Source organism: Rhincodon typus, chromosome 14, assembly GCF_021869965.1.
Source record: "Rhincodon typus isolate 14 chromosome 14, sRhiTyp1.1, whole genome shotgun sequence".
NCBI lineage: Eukaryota > Metazoa > Chordata > Chondrichthyes > Orectolobiformes > Rhincodontidae > Rhincodon > Rhincodon typus.
This window is the reverse complement of record NC_063345.1, coordinates 17,539,649-17,555,795: the sequence shown is the minus strand read 5'-3', so window position 1 is coordinate 17,555,795 and position 16,147 is coordinate 17,539,649. Positions and strand designations below refer to the sequence as shown.

The following is a 16,147-nucleotide window of genomic DNA, read 5'->3' as shown; positions in this document are numbered from 1 at the left end:
GGTTTCTTGACCTGCTTTTTACCCCTTGAACTTTAAGTTCTCACTATCATTTATATCCAAAGGTTCTAAACTACAAAATTACTTGTTGACTGAGTGACATTTACATCTTATTCAGTACTGCTGTACGTGGATGAAATATGTCACAGCTACACTATATTTTATAGCATAACATATTTTGGTCATTGACCATTAAAATGAAATTCATATGCTGGTAATATAGCTAGTTGGTGCAATAATTAGTGCTATGTAGTGGTTAAAATTCTCTAATCTTAAAGGATAGTCCAAGGTAGAGAAATCCCTCCCAAGTAGGAATAGAAAATTGTAATTCAGGAACTGGGTAACTATGGCAGTAATTTTAGTTTAGTTCTCATAGACTGAAGCTTATGTGATCAAATTGGCTTCCGATTTCACACCCACCTATTCATTTATTCGCCCACAGGATGTTGGTGACGCTGACTAGGCCAGCATTTATTGCCTATCTTTAGTTGCTCTTGAGAAAGAGGTGGTAAGCAATTTGTATTGCTATTGTATTTCCTGCCAGCCAGGCATATTAATATTGCCTCAATGTACCACTCGGGTTTAATGCATGTTTCTCCAGAACTGAAAGTGGAGGACATGCCTATCTTGTGTTCCATGTTGGACATTTTGGGACCAGGCAATGAATCCTTCAGGAACACTCAATTACGCTTCCACTTCAAAACTATAGTAGCCCTGCTTCTTACTCAAACACAGTATGTTGGGCACCTGGAGGTAAGGTTAAGCAGAATTGCAATGCCATCCCACACATTCTACCTCTTTGAGCACTGGTCAGAGTACAAAGGTGGCAGATACAATTACTGCACATTATTGCCACCAGTGGAACTCCCTGTGGCCATTTATTTCAGACAGAGACTCAGCAATATTAAGTCCCTTCCTATTTCTGCACTTACTTGCTCAGATTACTGCAGCTGAACCCAAAGAAAATGTGGGACCGTTAAGTTGAGTGAAGTGCTGAAGAACAAGATGTTTAGCGAATGCCCATGAAGAGGGTAGAGTGTGTGATGCAGGGAGAGATGAGGAGAGAAGCTGATTTCAAGGGACACAATCATAGTTCTGAAAAAGAATCAAAACAGACTTGAAATGTTAACACTGTTTCTCTCTCCACAGATGTAGCCAGGCACACTGACTTTCTGTTTGTTTCAGATTTCCAGCAGCTGCCGTAGTTTGCACAACTGTACCTTTGTTGCCACTTTAAAAACTTCCACTGTTTTACGTTGTTTAAGAAAAATGGTGAAAAGAAATGAAGTTGATTGTTTATAGTTGTCAGTCAAATCAATTGATCTATTCCATGACTCCTTATTCCTCCATTAGGCCGTGCTGGATCATTGGGTCCTCCAGGGAAACCAGGTGCTCCAGGAATTACCATCCCTTCAAACATTCCCGGTAAGCCGGGTGATGTTGGTCCTCCTGGATATGATGGTGAACGAGGTAAGGTATTGCTCGCTTCACAAAAATAATTCACAAAGAGGGTAAATCTTTCCTGTCAGTTTGCTGGTGCATGTGAAAAATCAACATAATCAGTGAGTTTGTGTCCTGGTGTTTAGAAATTATTCCAGGTGCAAATTAGTTGCTAACCTCAACCATACACATATGAGCTATTATTTTTGTTTATTTCATATTAACAAGCTTGCGTTTACACGGCATCTTTGAAAAGATTTATAAAGGGAAAACTGATATTAAGCCAAAGGAGCAAAGTTTAGAGCTGTAAAACGATTGCTTGCCGAAAGGGATAAGTTGGCTGCAGGCTGTCAAAGTGGATGAGAGAGGAGAGGATATGGAGGCAGCAACATAATGAAGTCCAATTTCGACCAACAAAAATGACCAAATTGAACTTTGTTCAGTCCATATTTCAGGCATCCTTAGTGGTCACCTCAAACAGGCGTTCAGCCCATTATATAAGTGAGTGGCTTGGCATCTAGCTACCCCTGCTCAAAATTTGGTTGCAACAAATAAGCGTGGGCCTTCAGTGCACAGGATTAGGCAGCTATTACAACCTAAACAGTGAAAACTTACTAAACATTATGTGTTTGTTTTATTTTTTAATTTAAATATCTTCCTGTGGAGCCAGAAGAGATGGGTTAGTTCCCCAACTTTGCAATCATCATGATTCTGTCCTCTTACTTGCTAATGCCTGCTCCAACCACCCACATAGACATACCTTTGAGTCATTGTTGATCACAATGCACAGACTTTGATAACATTTACAGTTCTGCTCAGACTCTCACTACATGACATTCTGTGAGCTGCTTTGACCTGATGTCAAGCTTCCTTTGTGTTGTTGGAGTAACACCTGTCCAGGCAAATGGAGAGTATTCCATCACATTCCTGACTTGTGCCTCGTAGATGATGGATGGGCACAGAGGATTCAGGAGGTGAGCTACTCACAGCAGGTTTCCTAGCCTTCGATATGCCCTCGTAGTGACAACTTTTGAATGGTTAGTTCAGTTCAGCTTCTTAACTCTGAGGCTAACATTGCATTGCCTTCCTTACTATCAACTGAACCTACATGGTGACCTTAAGAGAATCCTGAACTAGAATTCCACATCTTTGTGCTTCAGATTCCCGAAGCCTTTCCTGTTTAGCAAATACACCTGAAGTCTTCTTACCAAAGTGCATAACCTCACATCTTTCCACATTGTGTTCCAGCTGCCACCTCTCCATTCGCCCACTCTCCTGGTTTGTCCAAGTCCTTCTGCAGCCTTCCTGCTTCCTTAACACTACCTGTTCCTACACCTATCTTTGTGTCATCTATAAACTTAGTAATGATGCCCTCAGTTCCTTCGTCCAGATTATTAATGTACAATGTAAATTGTTATGGGCCCAACACTTACCCGTGTGGACTGGCTGCCATCCTGAGAAAAGACCCCATTTATCCCTATTCTCTGTGTTCTGCCAGTCAGCCAATCCTCTCTCCATGCCAGAACCATGTCCTAACACTCAGCAGTGTCCTGTGCAGCATCTTGTCAGATGCCTTGTGGAAATCCAAGTAGATCATGTTCACTGCCTCTCCTTTGTCTAACTTGCTTGTTTCCTCCTCAAAGAATTCTAACAGATTTGTCAACCATGATCTCCCTTGGACAAAGCTATGCTAACTCAGCCCTATTTTACCAGGCACTTCCAAGTACTATGCCATCTCATCCTTAATAATGGAAACTAAAATCTTACCAACAACTGAGGTCAGGCTAACTGGCCTATAGTTTCCTGTTTTCTGCCTCCCTCCCTTCTTAAACAGGCCATTTACATTGGCCATTTTCCAGTCCTTTGGGACTCTCCCTGATTCCAGTGATTCCTGAAAGATCACCACCAATGTCTCTACATTCTCCTCAGCTATCTCCTTCAGAACTCTGAGGTGTAGTCCATCTGGTCCGGGTGATTTATCTGCCTTCAGACCTTTCAGCTTCCCCAGCACCTTCTCTTTAGTGATGGTCACTATACTCACCTCTGTTCCCTGACTCTCCTGAAGTCTGGCGCGCTACTAGTATCTTCCACTGTCTATGGTTAGATTTGTGCTTATTGGAAATAATCGCTGTCTGTGCTTATACAAATATACAAGCATACAAAGAAAAAGACAAGTATAGGCCACTCAGCCCTTTGAGTCTGCTCCACCTTTCAGTAAGATCATAGCTGATCTGATTTCAACCTCATCTCTACATTCCTGTATGCCCTTGGAAATCAATGATCTATGTACTTCTGCCGTAAAATTATAGGGGATATGATGGCCTCATGGTGTTACTGTTAGATTATTAATCTAGAGACCCAGGTAATGTTTTGGGGACCTAGGTTTAGATATTACCATGGCAGATGGTGGAATTTGAATTCAGCAAAAATCTAGAATTAAGAGTTGAATGATGACCATGAAACCATTGCTGATTGTTGGAAAAACATATCTGGTTCACCAGTGTCCCTTAGGGAAGGAAATTGCTGTCCTTATCTGGCCTGGCCTCCCTGTGCCTTCCATCTCCCTGTGCATGAATAAAACAAAAAAAGTTAAAGATTCTGCATCCACAGCCTTGTGAGGAAGGAAATTCCAAAGGCTCACAACACTCTGGGAGAAAAAAAAGTTTCCTCATCTTTGTTTTAAATGGGTGCCCCCTTATTTTTAAGCTATGACCAATAGCTCTAGATTGTCCCATGTGGCATTCTCTTATTATGTGGCACAAGTGTGCACTGAGCATGAGCCTGGTTGTTGTCCATGTCTGGCTGCATATGGACACTGTTTGCTTCACTATTTGAGGGAGTGATGAATAATCTGCAGTCATCAAAGAACAGATCACTTCTGGCCTTCTGAAGGAGGCCTAATGAGCTCCTGCAACAGAGCTGAACTCAGCCTTGTGGCTGAGATGTTTGACCTCAAATAATCACAATCATCTTCCTTTGTGCTGGGCATGTCTCCAGCCAATGGAGAACTCGCCCCTTAATTCCTGTTGTTTCCAGTTCTCTTAGGGCTCATTGATGCCACAATCTGTCGAATGCTGCCTCGATATCAACGGCACTCTCACCTCATCTCTGGAGTTCATTCTTACAATTGGAAAGTTCTCACCCTTGTCATTATGTTGTAATGAGATATATGATTCGGGATATCTTGGGTAGACTTGCTTACGGGTATTAATCTAGCAATTTACACCATGTTCTGAAAGATACTCACACGACACCTGATTGAACAGCAACAGGTTTATCACAGATGTGCTGAGCAAATACCCCTCAATACAGACATCTTTCAATTTGTATATATCACAATGTGAAGTAAACAGTGTGAAATAATGGATATGTATATGTAACAGTGTGAAGTGACAAGTAGTCACATCATTATATTGATACTCTTCAATGTAGGCAACACTTTTCATAAATCGCATTCACCTTCAATGAGTCAATTCTCTAATCTCACCACCTATCTCCCTATGGAAACTGGCATTTCTGAAATTAAGTGTTTACACCCCAGTGCTTTCCCTAATAGTCAAATTATTTTTGTCTTGATTTTTGAAACAACTTGATGCAAATGAAAGGGTATTGGAAAATATTTACATCATTCATATTTATGTTAGAAAAGAGATGAAATGGAAATTAGTTTTAGCCTCCATCATTTCTGTGAGAGACTGTGCCATGTTTATCCGCCCATCTATTTTTATACCACCTATTCACTCTTTCTTGAGATTGCTGGCCATATCATGGTGATGTGATTGTGATAAGGATTGAATTTCCTTTTTAATTCTCCCACTGTGGTGCTGTACCTGCAGCAGGACTTCATCTGAATCCCTGCAAACAGGGGTAAAAGGTTGAGGCGCTGGAGCACGAAAAAGAAATAGAAGGAAATCCATCCAAATTAACATTAGTTCACTGGCCGAAGGAGCGGCGCTCCAGAAGCTTGTGATCTCAAATAAACCTGTTGGGCTATAACCTGGTGGCGTGTGACTTCTGACTTTGTCCACCCCAGTCCAACCCTGGCACCTCCACATCATAACATTAGTTCACTGAAAATATTGCAGTGAGACTTTCCTCCAGTAGATGGCAATCTATCCCTTGATGTGCAATAACATTGTCATCGCTCAATCCCCATAATGAATGGCCTTGGGGCCACCATTGACCAGAATCTGAACGGCATCAGACATGTAAGTATAAGAGCCATTCAGCTACTGAGAATTCTGGAGCAAGCAAGTCGGCTCCTGACTGTCCAAAGCCTGTTTACCTTCCACAGAATTCAAGCTTAGAGTATGATAGAATACTCCCCAATTGCCTGGATCAGTGCAGCTCCAACAGCACTCAAGAACCGTAATACCACTTAGGACAAAGCAGCCCTACTTGATAAGTATCCCAACCATCACCTTAAGCATTTACCCCCTCTACCACCAGTGACATTAGTGCGTATAATTTACAAGTTGCACTGTTTCCACTGGCCAAGATTCCTTTGGACACCTGCTTCCAAACCCAAGAATGCTACCACCTAGAAGGACAAAGGGAAATGCATAGGAATGCATCACTTGAAGATGTGGTGGCCTAGTAGTATTATTGCTTGATCATTACTCTAATAATCTAGGCTATAATCCATAGACCCAGGTAATGCTCTGGAGACCTGGGTATGATGTTGTAGGTTACAAAGGGACATAGATAAGCTGCAGAGCTGGGCTGAGAGGTGGCAAATGGAGTTTAATGTGGAAAAGTGTGAGATGATTCACTTTGGAAGGAGTAACAGGAATACAGAGTACTGGGCTAATGGTAAGATTCTTGGTAGTGTGGATGAGCAGAAAGATCTCGGTGTCCATGTGCATAGATCACTGAAAGTTGCCACCCAGGTTGATAGCGTTGTTAAGAAGGCGTACAGTATGTTAGGTTTTATTGGTAGAGGGATTGAGTTTCGGAGCCATGAGGTCATGTTGCAGCTGTACAAAACTCTGGTGCGGCCGCACTTGGAGTATTGCGTACAGTTCTGGTCACCGCATTATAGGAAGGATGTGGAAGCATTGGAAAGGGTGCAGAGGAGATTTACCAGGATGTTGCCTGGTATGGAGGGAAGGTCTTATGAGGAAAGGCTGAGGGTTTTGAGGCTGTTTTCGTTAGAGAGCAGAAGGTTAAGAGGTGACTTGATAGAGACATACAAGATGATCAGAGGATTCGATAGGGTGGACAGTGGGAGCCTTTTTCCTCGGATGGTGATGGCTAGCACGAGGGGACATATCTTTAAATTGAGGGGTGATAGATATAGGACAGATGTCAGAGGTAGGTTCTTTACTCAGAGAGTAGTAAGGGCGTGGAATGCCCTGCCTGCAAAAATAGTAGACTCGTCCACTTTAAGGGCATTTAAATGGTCATTGGATAAACATATGGATGATAATGGAATAGTTTAGGTTAGATGGGCTTCAGATAGGTTCCACAGGTCGGCGCAACATCGAGGGCCGAAGGGACTGTACTGCGCTGTAATGTTCTATGTTCTATGTTCTAATTCTGCCATGGCAGATGGTGGAATTTAAATTCAAAAAAACAAATCTGGAATTGAGAGTCTAATGATGATCATGAAACTGTTGTTGATGATTGTAAAAACCCATTTGGTTCACTAATGTCCTTTAGGCAATGTAACTGTCCTTACCTGGTCTGGCCCACAGCACCATGGTAGACTCTTAACTGTCCTCTGGGCAGTTAGGGATGGACATAAATGCTGGCCTGGCCAACAACGTCCTCATCCCATGAATGATTTTTTTAATGAAGTTCATCTCCAAGTTACACATCATTCTGGCTTGGAACTATATTGTTGCTCCTTCATTGTGGTTGAGTCATAATCCTGACACTCCCTTCCTAATTGCACTGGATGTCTCCTTACACCACATGGACTTCAACAGTTTAGGAAGGCGGCTCACCATCACCTTCTCAAGGCCAATTACACATAGCAATAGCTATTGACCTTACCAATCCAGCTCATATCGGAAGAAGGAGGCATGATACTTCATTTTACTTCTTCCCCTCTCCCTCCACTCCCAATAATCCCTGACCTTCTTGCCCATCAAAACTCAGCTCAGCATTGAATAAATTCAATGACCAAATTGCTACTGTTTTTCTATTCTGCAGATGTTTGAGAGAGGAAAAGATCTCCTCAACTCTATCTTGAATATGTGACCTCTTATTCTTAAACTGTTGGCCTTGGTTCTAGTTTCTCCAACAATGGGCAAACATCCTGTCAGAACCCACCTTGTCAACTCTCCCAGGACCTTATGTGTTTCAGTTAGATGTGCCACACTTGTTTGACTTAAATTTACATCATTATCCAGGGGCTTGGTGATAATGATGGTGACTTTGTCTTGGAGTATTACGTGAGAAAATGTGCTGCAGCCTTTATCCTAACCTGCATCAAATCTTGGTCAACCATTACCCTTAGGCCCTAATACCTTCAATTTAAAATAATCACCTCAGTGTTTGTATGTGTTTTGGTGCTCTCTCTCTAATATTTTTCACTTCTACAATCTTGTGAAACCACTGCATGGATCCAGCTCCAACCTCTTCTGTTTTCCCCACATCCTTCACCTCACTATTGACAATTATGTTTTCAGCTGCCTTGGGCCCAAGATCTGGATCTGGCTGCCTGACCCTTACCCTTCTTTTCTCCTTTTATCTCTCAAGAGATTGAGTTTGTTGGTGCCTCTTACAAAACATATCATTGGTTCAGGTAGCATTGTTTCAAAAAGCTGGTTACGAGATCCTTTGCTTGTCCTGAATGGTTTGTTGAACAATTACTGAAAAATTTGAATCATTCATGTTGATGCTGACTTATTTTCATACACTTTGCAGGTCCTCTAGGTCCAGTTGGTCCTCCTGGGCCACCAGGCTTGGGTTTTGAAAGAGGAGATCCTGGTGATCCTGGCTTTCCCGCTACCCCTGGGCCACAAGGTGCAAGGGGGAACCTTGGGTCTCCCGGACTGCCAGGAGTTCCTGGTCGTCCTGGATTGAAAGGTGACTTTTATCCATCTTAATTAAACATTGCATTAGTTACAACAAAGGGTTCAGTGTCCATTGAAAACTAAATATATACATGACACTATCTCGGCCCACCTTATGTACCTCCCTGATCAGTGTCTGTAATGCTTCACAATCCCTTGAATTGTTTCTCTCTGATAGAGTGAGAGGGATGGCAGCACTACATGAGGGAGCCAGACACAGCGTTCTTGATTTGTGTTTTGGTAGATGTAGATTAGGAGAAAGGATAGTTTGTTCTAAAAATGGCCCCATCATTCATTTGTCAACTTCCTCCTTTAACCTCCTATTTTCAATTTCATAAGTTGCCAAATTTGTGTAACATGCAGCTCTTCCTTGTCTCAAGTGAGCACTTATCGTTTTTATATTTGTAACGGATATTTTCTAATTGTGAGTTCTTTGCATTTGACTGTTAATTTGATATGCTGCAAACTATATTCTCCAGAGAAACTCCCTAATGGCACATTCGGCAAAAATACTGCCTGATGTAGAAATAAGCTGAGTCCCTCTAAAGGTTGATTTCCACGTCCAATGGTGTTAGGTGGGCAGCAGTGGACTGTACCATTTGATCGTGATTCCATTGGAAAGGGATTGAAAATGTCAGTAATTGATCCTTTTTGTTTTGATTGCTGTCACGTGACCTGCCCAATACTGTCAACATATATATATTGTGATATGCTGACTTGAGATGTTCTCACCATTGAATAGCTTGCTAACAACCAATACCTGTGGATGGTGACCATATCAGTATAGTGTTGGAAGTCATAGTTCTAGTGGAATCATTCTGAACTATAAAACTTCTGCCTGATATCACTCCTGAACCCTGGCATTGAGGTTATTCCCTCTTGTTCCTGAGTTTCCCACCAAAGGAAATAGTTTCTCTCTGTCTGCCCTATCAGTCCATTAATCATCTTAAGTGCTTCAGATGATCACTCCTTAACCTTCTGTGCTCAAAACAACAGGAGCCTAATCTCCTAGTTGTCTGGGTTGGAGATCTTCAGATATGAAAATAGATTGGACAGACTAAAGAGGGAGGAGGATTTCCACTGAGGTCTTTCAGAGGGAGGACAGACTAAAGTTGTTTTCCTTACAGCTAAGCAGACTGAGAGGGTAGACAAAGCATAGAAAGGGCAGACAGGGAATGACTGTTCCCCCTGATGGAGGGGGCAGGAGCTTTAGAGGGAATGTGGGGAAGTACGTTTTCAGTCAGAGGGTGGTGGGAATCTGAATTCACTGTCTGTAAGGGTGGTAGAGGCAGAAACGCACATAACATTTAAGAATTATTTAGATGTGCACTTATCAAGTAAGTGTATCTTGCTACATTACTTGTTTAGGCACACTGTGAAGAGAAGAGCAAGGCAACAATATGATCAAGTGGTTGTAAAAAGGATGGAAGGGTATCCTTTACTTTGATGAAGCTTTACAACAATAGTAATATTTTGAAATTCTTTAAGAACTCTTTATTAGGGTGATGTGGATGGCTAATAAGTTGGATGTTGGCTGGCAATGATAAACAAAGTAATAATGAATAATAAAATTCTTTGTTTTAGGTGAAAGGCCGGAACCAGGCAGAATGGGATTTCCAGGAACAGATGGCCCTCCTGGTGATCCGGGATACCCAGGACCCAAAGGGGATCCTGGTGCTACAGGTAAGAGATGACATTATTTCAGTGACTTATATGGAGAGCTTTCTCTGTGGGAATCTGATATTTATGGCAAACCTCTTTCAATTAATAATGTACAATCCTGAGAGATTGGCAATTTGGTAAAATACCATACCACAATTTCTTCTAATTGGGAACTTTACACAGTTAGAAGTCACACAACACCAGGTTCGTTTGAATTCACAAGCTTTTTGAACCCTCCTCCTTCGTCACCTATTGAGGAGACAGTGCAAAGAATCAGAGGTGAGGGAGAAGTAGAGAGAGGGGAAGGGATCTAAATGAAAATGGAATTGGGGCCCTCATGCTTCCCAGCTACAGAACTGGCTGGGAAGCAGCTGCCTTGTCAAATGAAAGCGGGAAGTTAATTAAAGGCCGTGTGTTAAGAGCCATTTTCCTGACCTTTCTGCATTTTGCCACAGCCCCGTCAACGCGCGTGGCAAAGCCGCCAGGTTCGTGGAGTGTCAGAGCACAAAGAGGAGCTTGATAACAAGGAAAGCAGACTCCGATGTCCCAGAGGAGTCCCTCTCCAACCTCAAACCACCTGCAGGTGGCGCCAGAGTCTCTGGTTTGCCTCAGCACCTCCTGTCTCTCTTGCTGATTGAGGCTTCAGACCTCTGATTGGCCCAGCACCATCTTGAGTCCAACTGTTGCCCTGAATTGGGGGGCCTGGGAGCTACCTTGGCTAGAATGGCTGAGCCGATCCCACTGATGGCAAGTTCAGGGCTGGGAACCCTCTTTGCTTCAGATGTTGGGACCCTGAAGCCTAGATTAAAACTCAGCCAAAAGATTTGAGAGATTGTCTAAAGTGGCTCCATGTTCCTACGGAGTTTAGAAGAGTAACAGGTGATTCGATTGAAACGTATTGAACACTCAGGGGGTTTGACAGACTGCGAGTTGAGAGACTATGTTGTCCCCCCACTCAGGTAAACATTGTAGAGCTACAGGCCCCACGCTCTAAATAAAGGGTCAGTCATTTAGTATTTAGGTGGGGAGAAAGCTCTTCTCTCAGAGAGTTATGAATATTTTGAAGTTTCTACTTCAAAGAGCTGTAGGCATATGTTCCAGACCTGTATTGATAGATTCTTGGATACAATGCAAATCAAAGGATTTGAGGATAGAGTGGGAAACTAGACTTAGCATAGCAGTTCAGGCATGATCTTATTGACTGGCAGAGCAGGTTTGCGGGGTTATATATGACCTATCCTTCCCATTTCTTATGATCTGACTACGTTCTGCTTTTAAAACATTCCTTTTCAACTGATATACAGCTGTTCTCTTTCTTTGCACGGTAAATAATCAATGAATTACAATGTTCTGTGCAGGTTTTCCGGGAGAAAAAGGCTTACAGGGACCAGTATCAGAAGAGATAGTGACACCGTCAATTCCAGGTCCCTCAGGTCTCCGTGGACCTGATGGGATATCTGGTCTCCTGGGAAACCAAGGCAGCCCTGGTTATGTGGGATTTCCAGGTATGTTTGACTGACTATCAGATTGCATGTTTTCAATGTCATTGCATTAGTTCTATTTCACAGTCAATCAAATTGTTTTCACTTAAAAAAAATGGCTCAGGGTTACGGTACAAAAAGACACTTGAGTCAACAACATGAAAATTGGAAAGAAAATGAAATAAATGCAGATGTTGTGGTGAAGTTCCCTGTCTGGGTTTGAACATTTAAAAACCTTTTTTGAGCGTGTGAGGAAGGGAGGCTGAGGAAAGTAAGGTTTGCCTTCACAGTAAGGGTGGATCACCTGTCTGGTCAGGAATCTACTGGGTCTAATGAGTTGAAAATTGGGCAGTTTCTGTAATGAGCAAGCTTCCCTCTGCTACAGCTCTGCCCAGAAAAGAGAAATTTGCCCCAGATTCTAACAAAAGACAAAATATGAGGCGTGGTGAAAATATGGGGAGAAGGATTTTTTTTAGGACTGCATGCTTGGAGCACAGAACCATATTAATGTGCTAATAATGTCCTAGAATAGGTACAGAGCATTTTTCACAGCTTCCCAACTTGCAGATGAGAAAACATTACTGTTTCTATAGCGAGCCATTAAAAACTGCATTTAAAATAAATATCGACAATTAGTGGCTATTTTAGTCATTTGTAATCCACTCCCTTTCATATTGTAGTTTTTGCTCCTGGAAATCCGAAAGGGAGTTAGGATTTTCTTTCCCCCATAAGCCTTCCCAGGTTCTGTGGAAACAAGCTTGATGCAGGGCAGAACTGACTCAACCCATTCCCAATTCCAGGAGAACAACACAGAAATGGGTTAATACCTTTAGAGGCCTGGCAGTACTGGACAACCAACCCATATAATGAAATGATTATTTATACAATCATAGAATAGAAACAGGCCATTCAGCCCAACAAGTCCACACTGCCCCTCCAAAGAGCATCCCACCCAGACCCACTCCCCTACCTCTACATTTCCCTTGTCTAACCCACCTAACCTAAACATCCCTGGGCACCATGGACAATTTAGCATGGCTAATCCACCTACCCTGCACATCTTTGGACTGTGGGAGGAAACCCACGCAGACACAGGGAGAATGTGCAAACTCCACACAGACAGTTGCCTGAGACTGGAATTGAACCTGGGTCCCTGGTGCTGTGAGGCAGCAGTACTAACCACTGAGCTACCATGCCACCCCATTATTTGGGGGTGGATTAAGTTTTGTCCTGTGGTGGACAGAACCACCCCACCGAGTTATTAGTTGCAACAAGTGCCTGATGGAAGCTATCCAGGGAGGAAGTGATCCAGTGGTATTATCGCTGGGTAGTTAATCCAGAGACCCAGGTAATGTTCTGGGGACTTGGGTTCGAATCCTGCTACAGCAGATGGTGTAACTTAAATTCAAATCAAAGAAAAAATCTGGGATTAAAAGTCTAATGATAACCGTGAAACCATTGTCGGTTGTCAGGAAAAGCCCACCTGGATCACTGGTGCCCTTTAGGGAAGAAAACTGCTATCCTTGCATGGTTTGGCCTTCTTGTGACTCTGCACCCACAGCAATGTGGTTGACTCTTAACTGCCATCTGGGCAATTAGGGAAGGGCAATAAATGTTGGCCTTGCTGGTGACACCCTCATCTGTGAATGAATAAAATAAAATCAGGTGATCTTAGCTGTCACAAAATTTCCAACCAAACCCTGCCAGAACTGGAGTGTCAGTGTGGTTGCCAACCCTCATCTTGTGGGAGGGTTTTCCTTTCCTATGGCTCTGGCTGATTTTTAACAAAATTGAAATGCAACCTCTCAGAGGTGCCACAAGGTAGATATGCTTCCCCCTCTGCCGGTGGGCCTGCAGTCTCCAAGACCTCCCCATCATTATTGTTGGTTGGTAAATCCAGAAACGGTCTCTTAATTTTTCCATCTATGGGGAGGTCGCACACCTTGACAGTCAGAGCGAAGTTGCAAGCCGAATCTGGCCCTAACTCACGACTTTAGGGCAACATATTCCTCAACTCGCCCACGTTAATGAAGGCACCTGCCAGAATTTGTTCTCGCTTGTTGGAACAGTATAAAGGGGTTGATAGTTTACCCCATTCTCTGGCCATTATGTTGTGGATACATGAGGATTCATCTGGCAGAATGTAAATGTTCTAAACGTATAAATAACTTGAGGATGAATTATTCTCTTCTGTTTTCCCTCATTAGCACAGAAGAGCATTGTTGCTCAAACAACACCATTGTCTGGTTCCTCTCCTAAGTAGCTGTTGTGCAAACCAGGTCTTTGAACCCTGGTGTGATTATGTTCCAGTTGTGATTTGCATTGTTGTGTAGCTATAAGCACGTCTGGGTGCAGTGTTACAACAGGACACCTCAAAGTAGCTCTACTTTGATACCAGCTTGAGACTATCGTTTGCTGCTGCATTCAGCCTCCCTGTGAAAACTGCGAGTGTCCACACTGTTGGAGTTACATCGATGATAAATATTCCCTGTCTTCGTTATTAATTTAGGTGTCAAAGGTCAGCCTGGAAAACCAGGTAGAGTGGGACCAAATGGTTTACCTGGCCCTCCCGGTCTGATAGGAGATCCAGGCGTGAAGGGATATCCTGGACCACCTGGATTAGAAGGTAAGCCAAATATGGAAACAATTTATAGCTAGCTATCTGTAAACTCAACAGGGTGGTACTATTTTAACTCCCGGAATATCTTCATCAAGTTTGAAGAGATAAGGATACAGGATTACACTTATTGGAAATGTTTTTCATGTTGTTGTCAATATAGAACAGATTTTTTATTCATTTTGAGATTCCTTTGTACACGAGCTGCCTGAACATCTTGCCACCAGTGCAACTTGTGGAAAATGATCATGCTCCTCATTATGTTATTATGTTTAAATATTATTGCTATAACGTTTGACAATCTGTCACATGAAGGGGTATTATGACTAGCTTGATCCTGTTGAGAGCTTCGAGCCAGTGAGAGGCTCCTGACTGCTGGTAATACTACCAGAATCGCCAAAGGATCCAATCAGATGGACAACGGTGGAAGAGGAATCATGGGATGGGGGCTGTGAGCAAGCGAGAAGGGTGAGCACTGAGGGCAAGGACAGCTTTCATGCCCCTTCCCCAAAATATGGATCCCCCCAATCCCGAAGAAGCTCACAAGTAACCCTGTCAAAGTTTACTTTGTAGCCTTAATTATGGTGAGCTACCCACCCAGCACTGGGTAAAAATCAATTGCCTACTTCAGGGCTTTAACTGGTGGCAGGGTAATAAAGTTGTCTATAGGAGAGTTAGTAAGGTGATGGGCTTCCGACCTGCCATCTTTCTGCGAGGTGAACCACGTGTCCCTCTACCATCCCCCTCTGCCTGCAAACCCACCATGAGGCAGAACATTGAAACTCATCTATGTCTTCAGCTCCCTGGTCCTCAACTCTAGAACTCTCTTCCTAAACCTCTCTACCTCTGTCGGTGTCTCCAGCATTAAAATGCTTCTCAAAAACCATCCTTTTTTTTATCATTTGATTGATAATACTAATGCCTCTTTATCTGACTCCTTGAGAGATTTTCTCTGTCTGCAGTTCTCCAGCTGAAGCCTAAACAGTATTTTTATAAAGGTTTGGCATATTTCCCTTGCATTGGTAATTGATTTGGCTTTACTTATAAAGCCTAGAAATCTGTCTGCTTCTTTATAGTCTTATCTACTTGCCCTAGCTATGCATAAATTCCTCCACTGACATTTCACTGTACTATTTTAGTTTATACTGCTCCTTGTAAGCCTACCTTTCGAAATACATCACTTCTCACTTCTCCATGCTAAATTGAATTTTTCATGTATTCTTCTTCTTTGTCTAATGGGATGTGTGCCTTGCTGACTGGGCCAGCATTTAATTCCCTTCCTTAATTACCCATGAGATACTGGTGATAGGTCATTGAACCGCGGCTGTTGATTTTGTGTAGGTACACCACCCACAGTGCTGTTGAGAATGGAGTTCCAGAATTTTGGCTCTGTGATAGTGAAGTAATGGCCATATATTTCTAAGTCAGCATGGTGTGTAGTTGGAGGGGAAATTGCAGGTGGTACTTCTCCCATGTATTGGCTGATCTTCACTGTTCAGATGGTAAAAGTTGCATATTTGGAACGTGCTGTTGAAAGAGTCTTAGTGAGTTGCTGCAGTGTGTTTTGTAGATGGTACAAACAGGAGCCACTGTGTACCTGTTATGGAGATGTCAGTCAAGTGGACTGCTTTGTCGTAAAGGCTGTCAAAGTGTTAGAGCTGCACTCATCTGAGAAATGGAGCATATTCTATCATATTCCTGACTTGTACCTTCTAAGTAATAGACAATCTTTGGGAAAATAGGTTGTTTTATTTGGAGCAGAAGAGACTTAGGGGGGACATGATTGAGATGTATAAAATTGAGGGGCATAGACAGGGTCAATGGGAAAAAATATCCTTGTTGAGGTTGGTTGGCTCGCCGAGCTGGTTTGTTGTTCCGCAGACATTTTGTTACCGTGCATGGTAACATCCTCAGTGCAGCCTCTGATG

The 16,147-nt window shown here is 42.8% G+C and overlaps 1 protein-coding gene across 5 annotated transcripts in view; it reads left to right on the top strand.

Annotated features, from left to right (window-relative positions):
* The window catches only part of col4a6 (collagen, type IV, alpha 6), a 380,416-nt gene that overhangs the window by 348,587 nt on the left and 15,682 nt on the right, over window positions 1–16,147 (top strand). For all 5 annotated transcript variants that reach the window (XM_048605112.1, XM_048605109.1, XM_048605111.1 and 2 more), the window contains 5 exons: window positions 1,351–1,467; window positions 8,311–8,472; window positions 10,044–10,142; window positions 11,480–11,626; window positions 14,112–14,228. In XM_048605112.1, coding sequence (XP_048461069.1) covers window positions 1,351–1,467; window positions 8,311–8,472; window positions 10,044–10,142; window positions 11,480–11,626; window positions 14,112–14,228 — 642 coding nt within the window. The remainder of the gene's footprint in view (window positions 1–1,350; window positions 1,468–8,310; window positions 8,473–10,043; window positions 10,143–11,479; window positions 11,627–14,111; window positions 14,229–16,147) is intronic.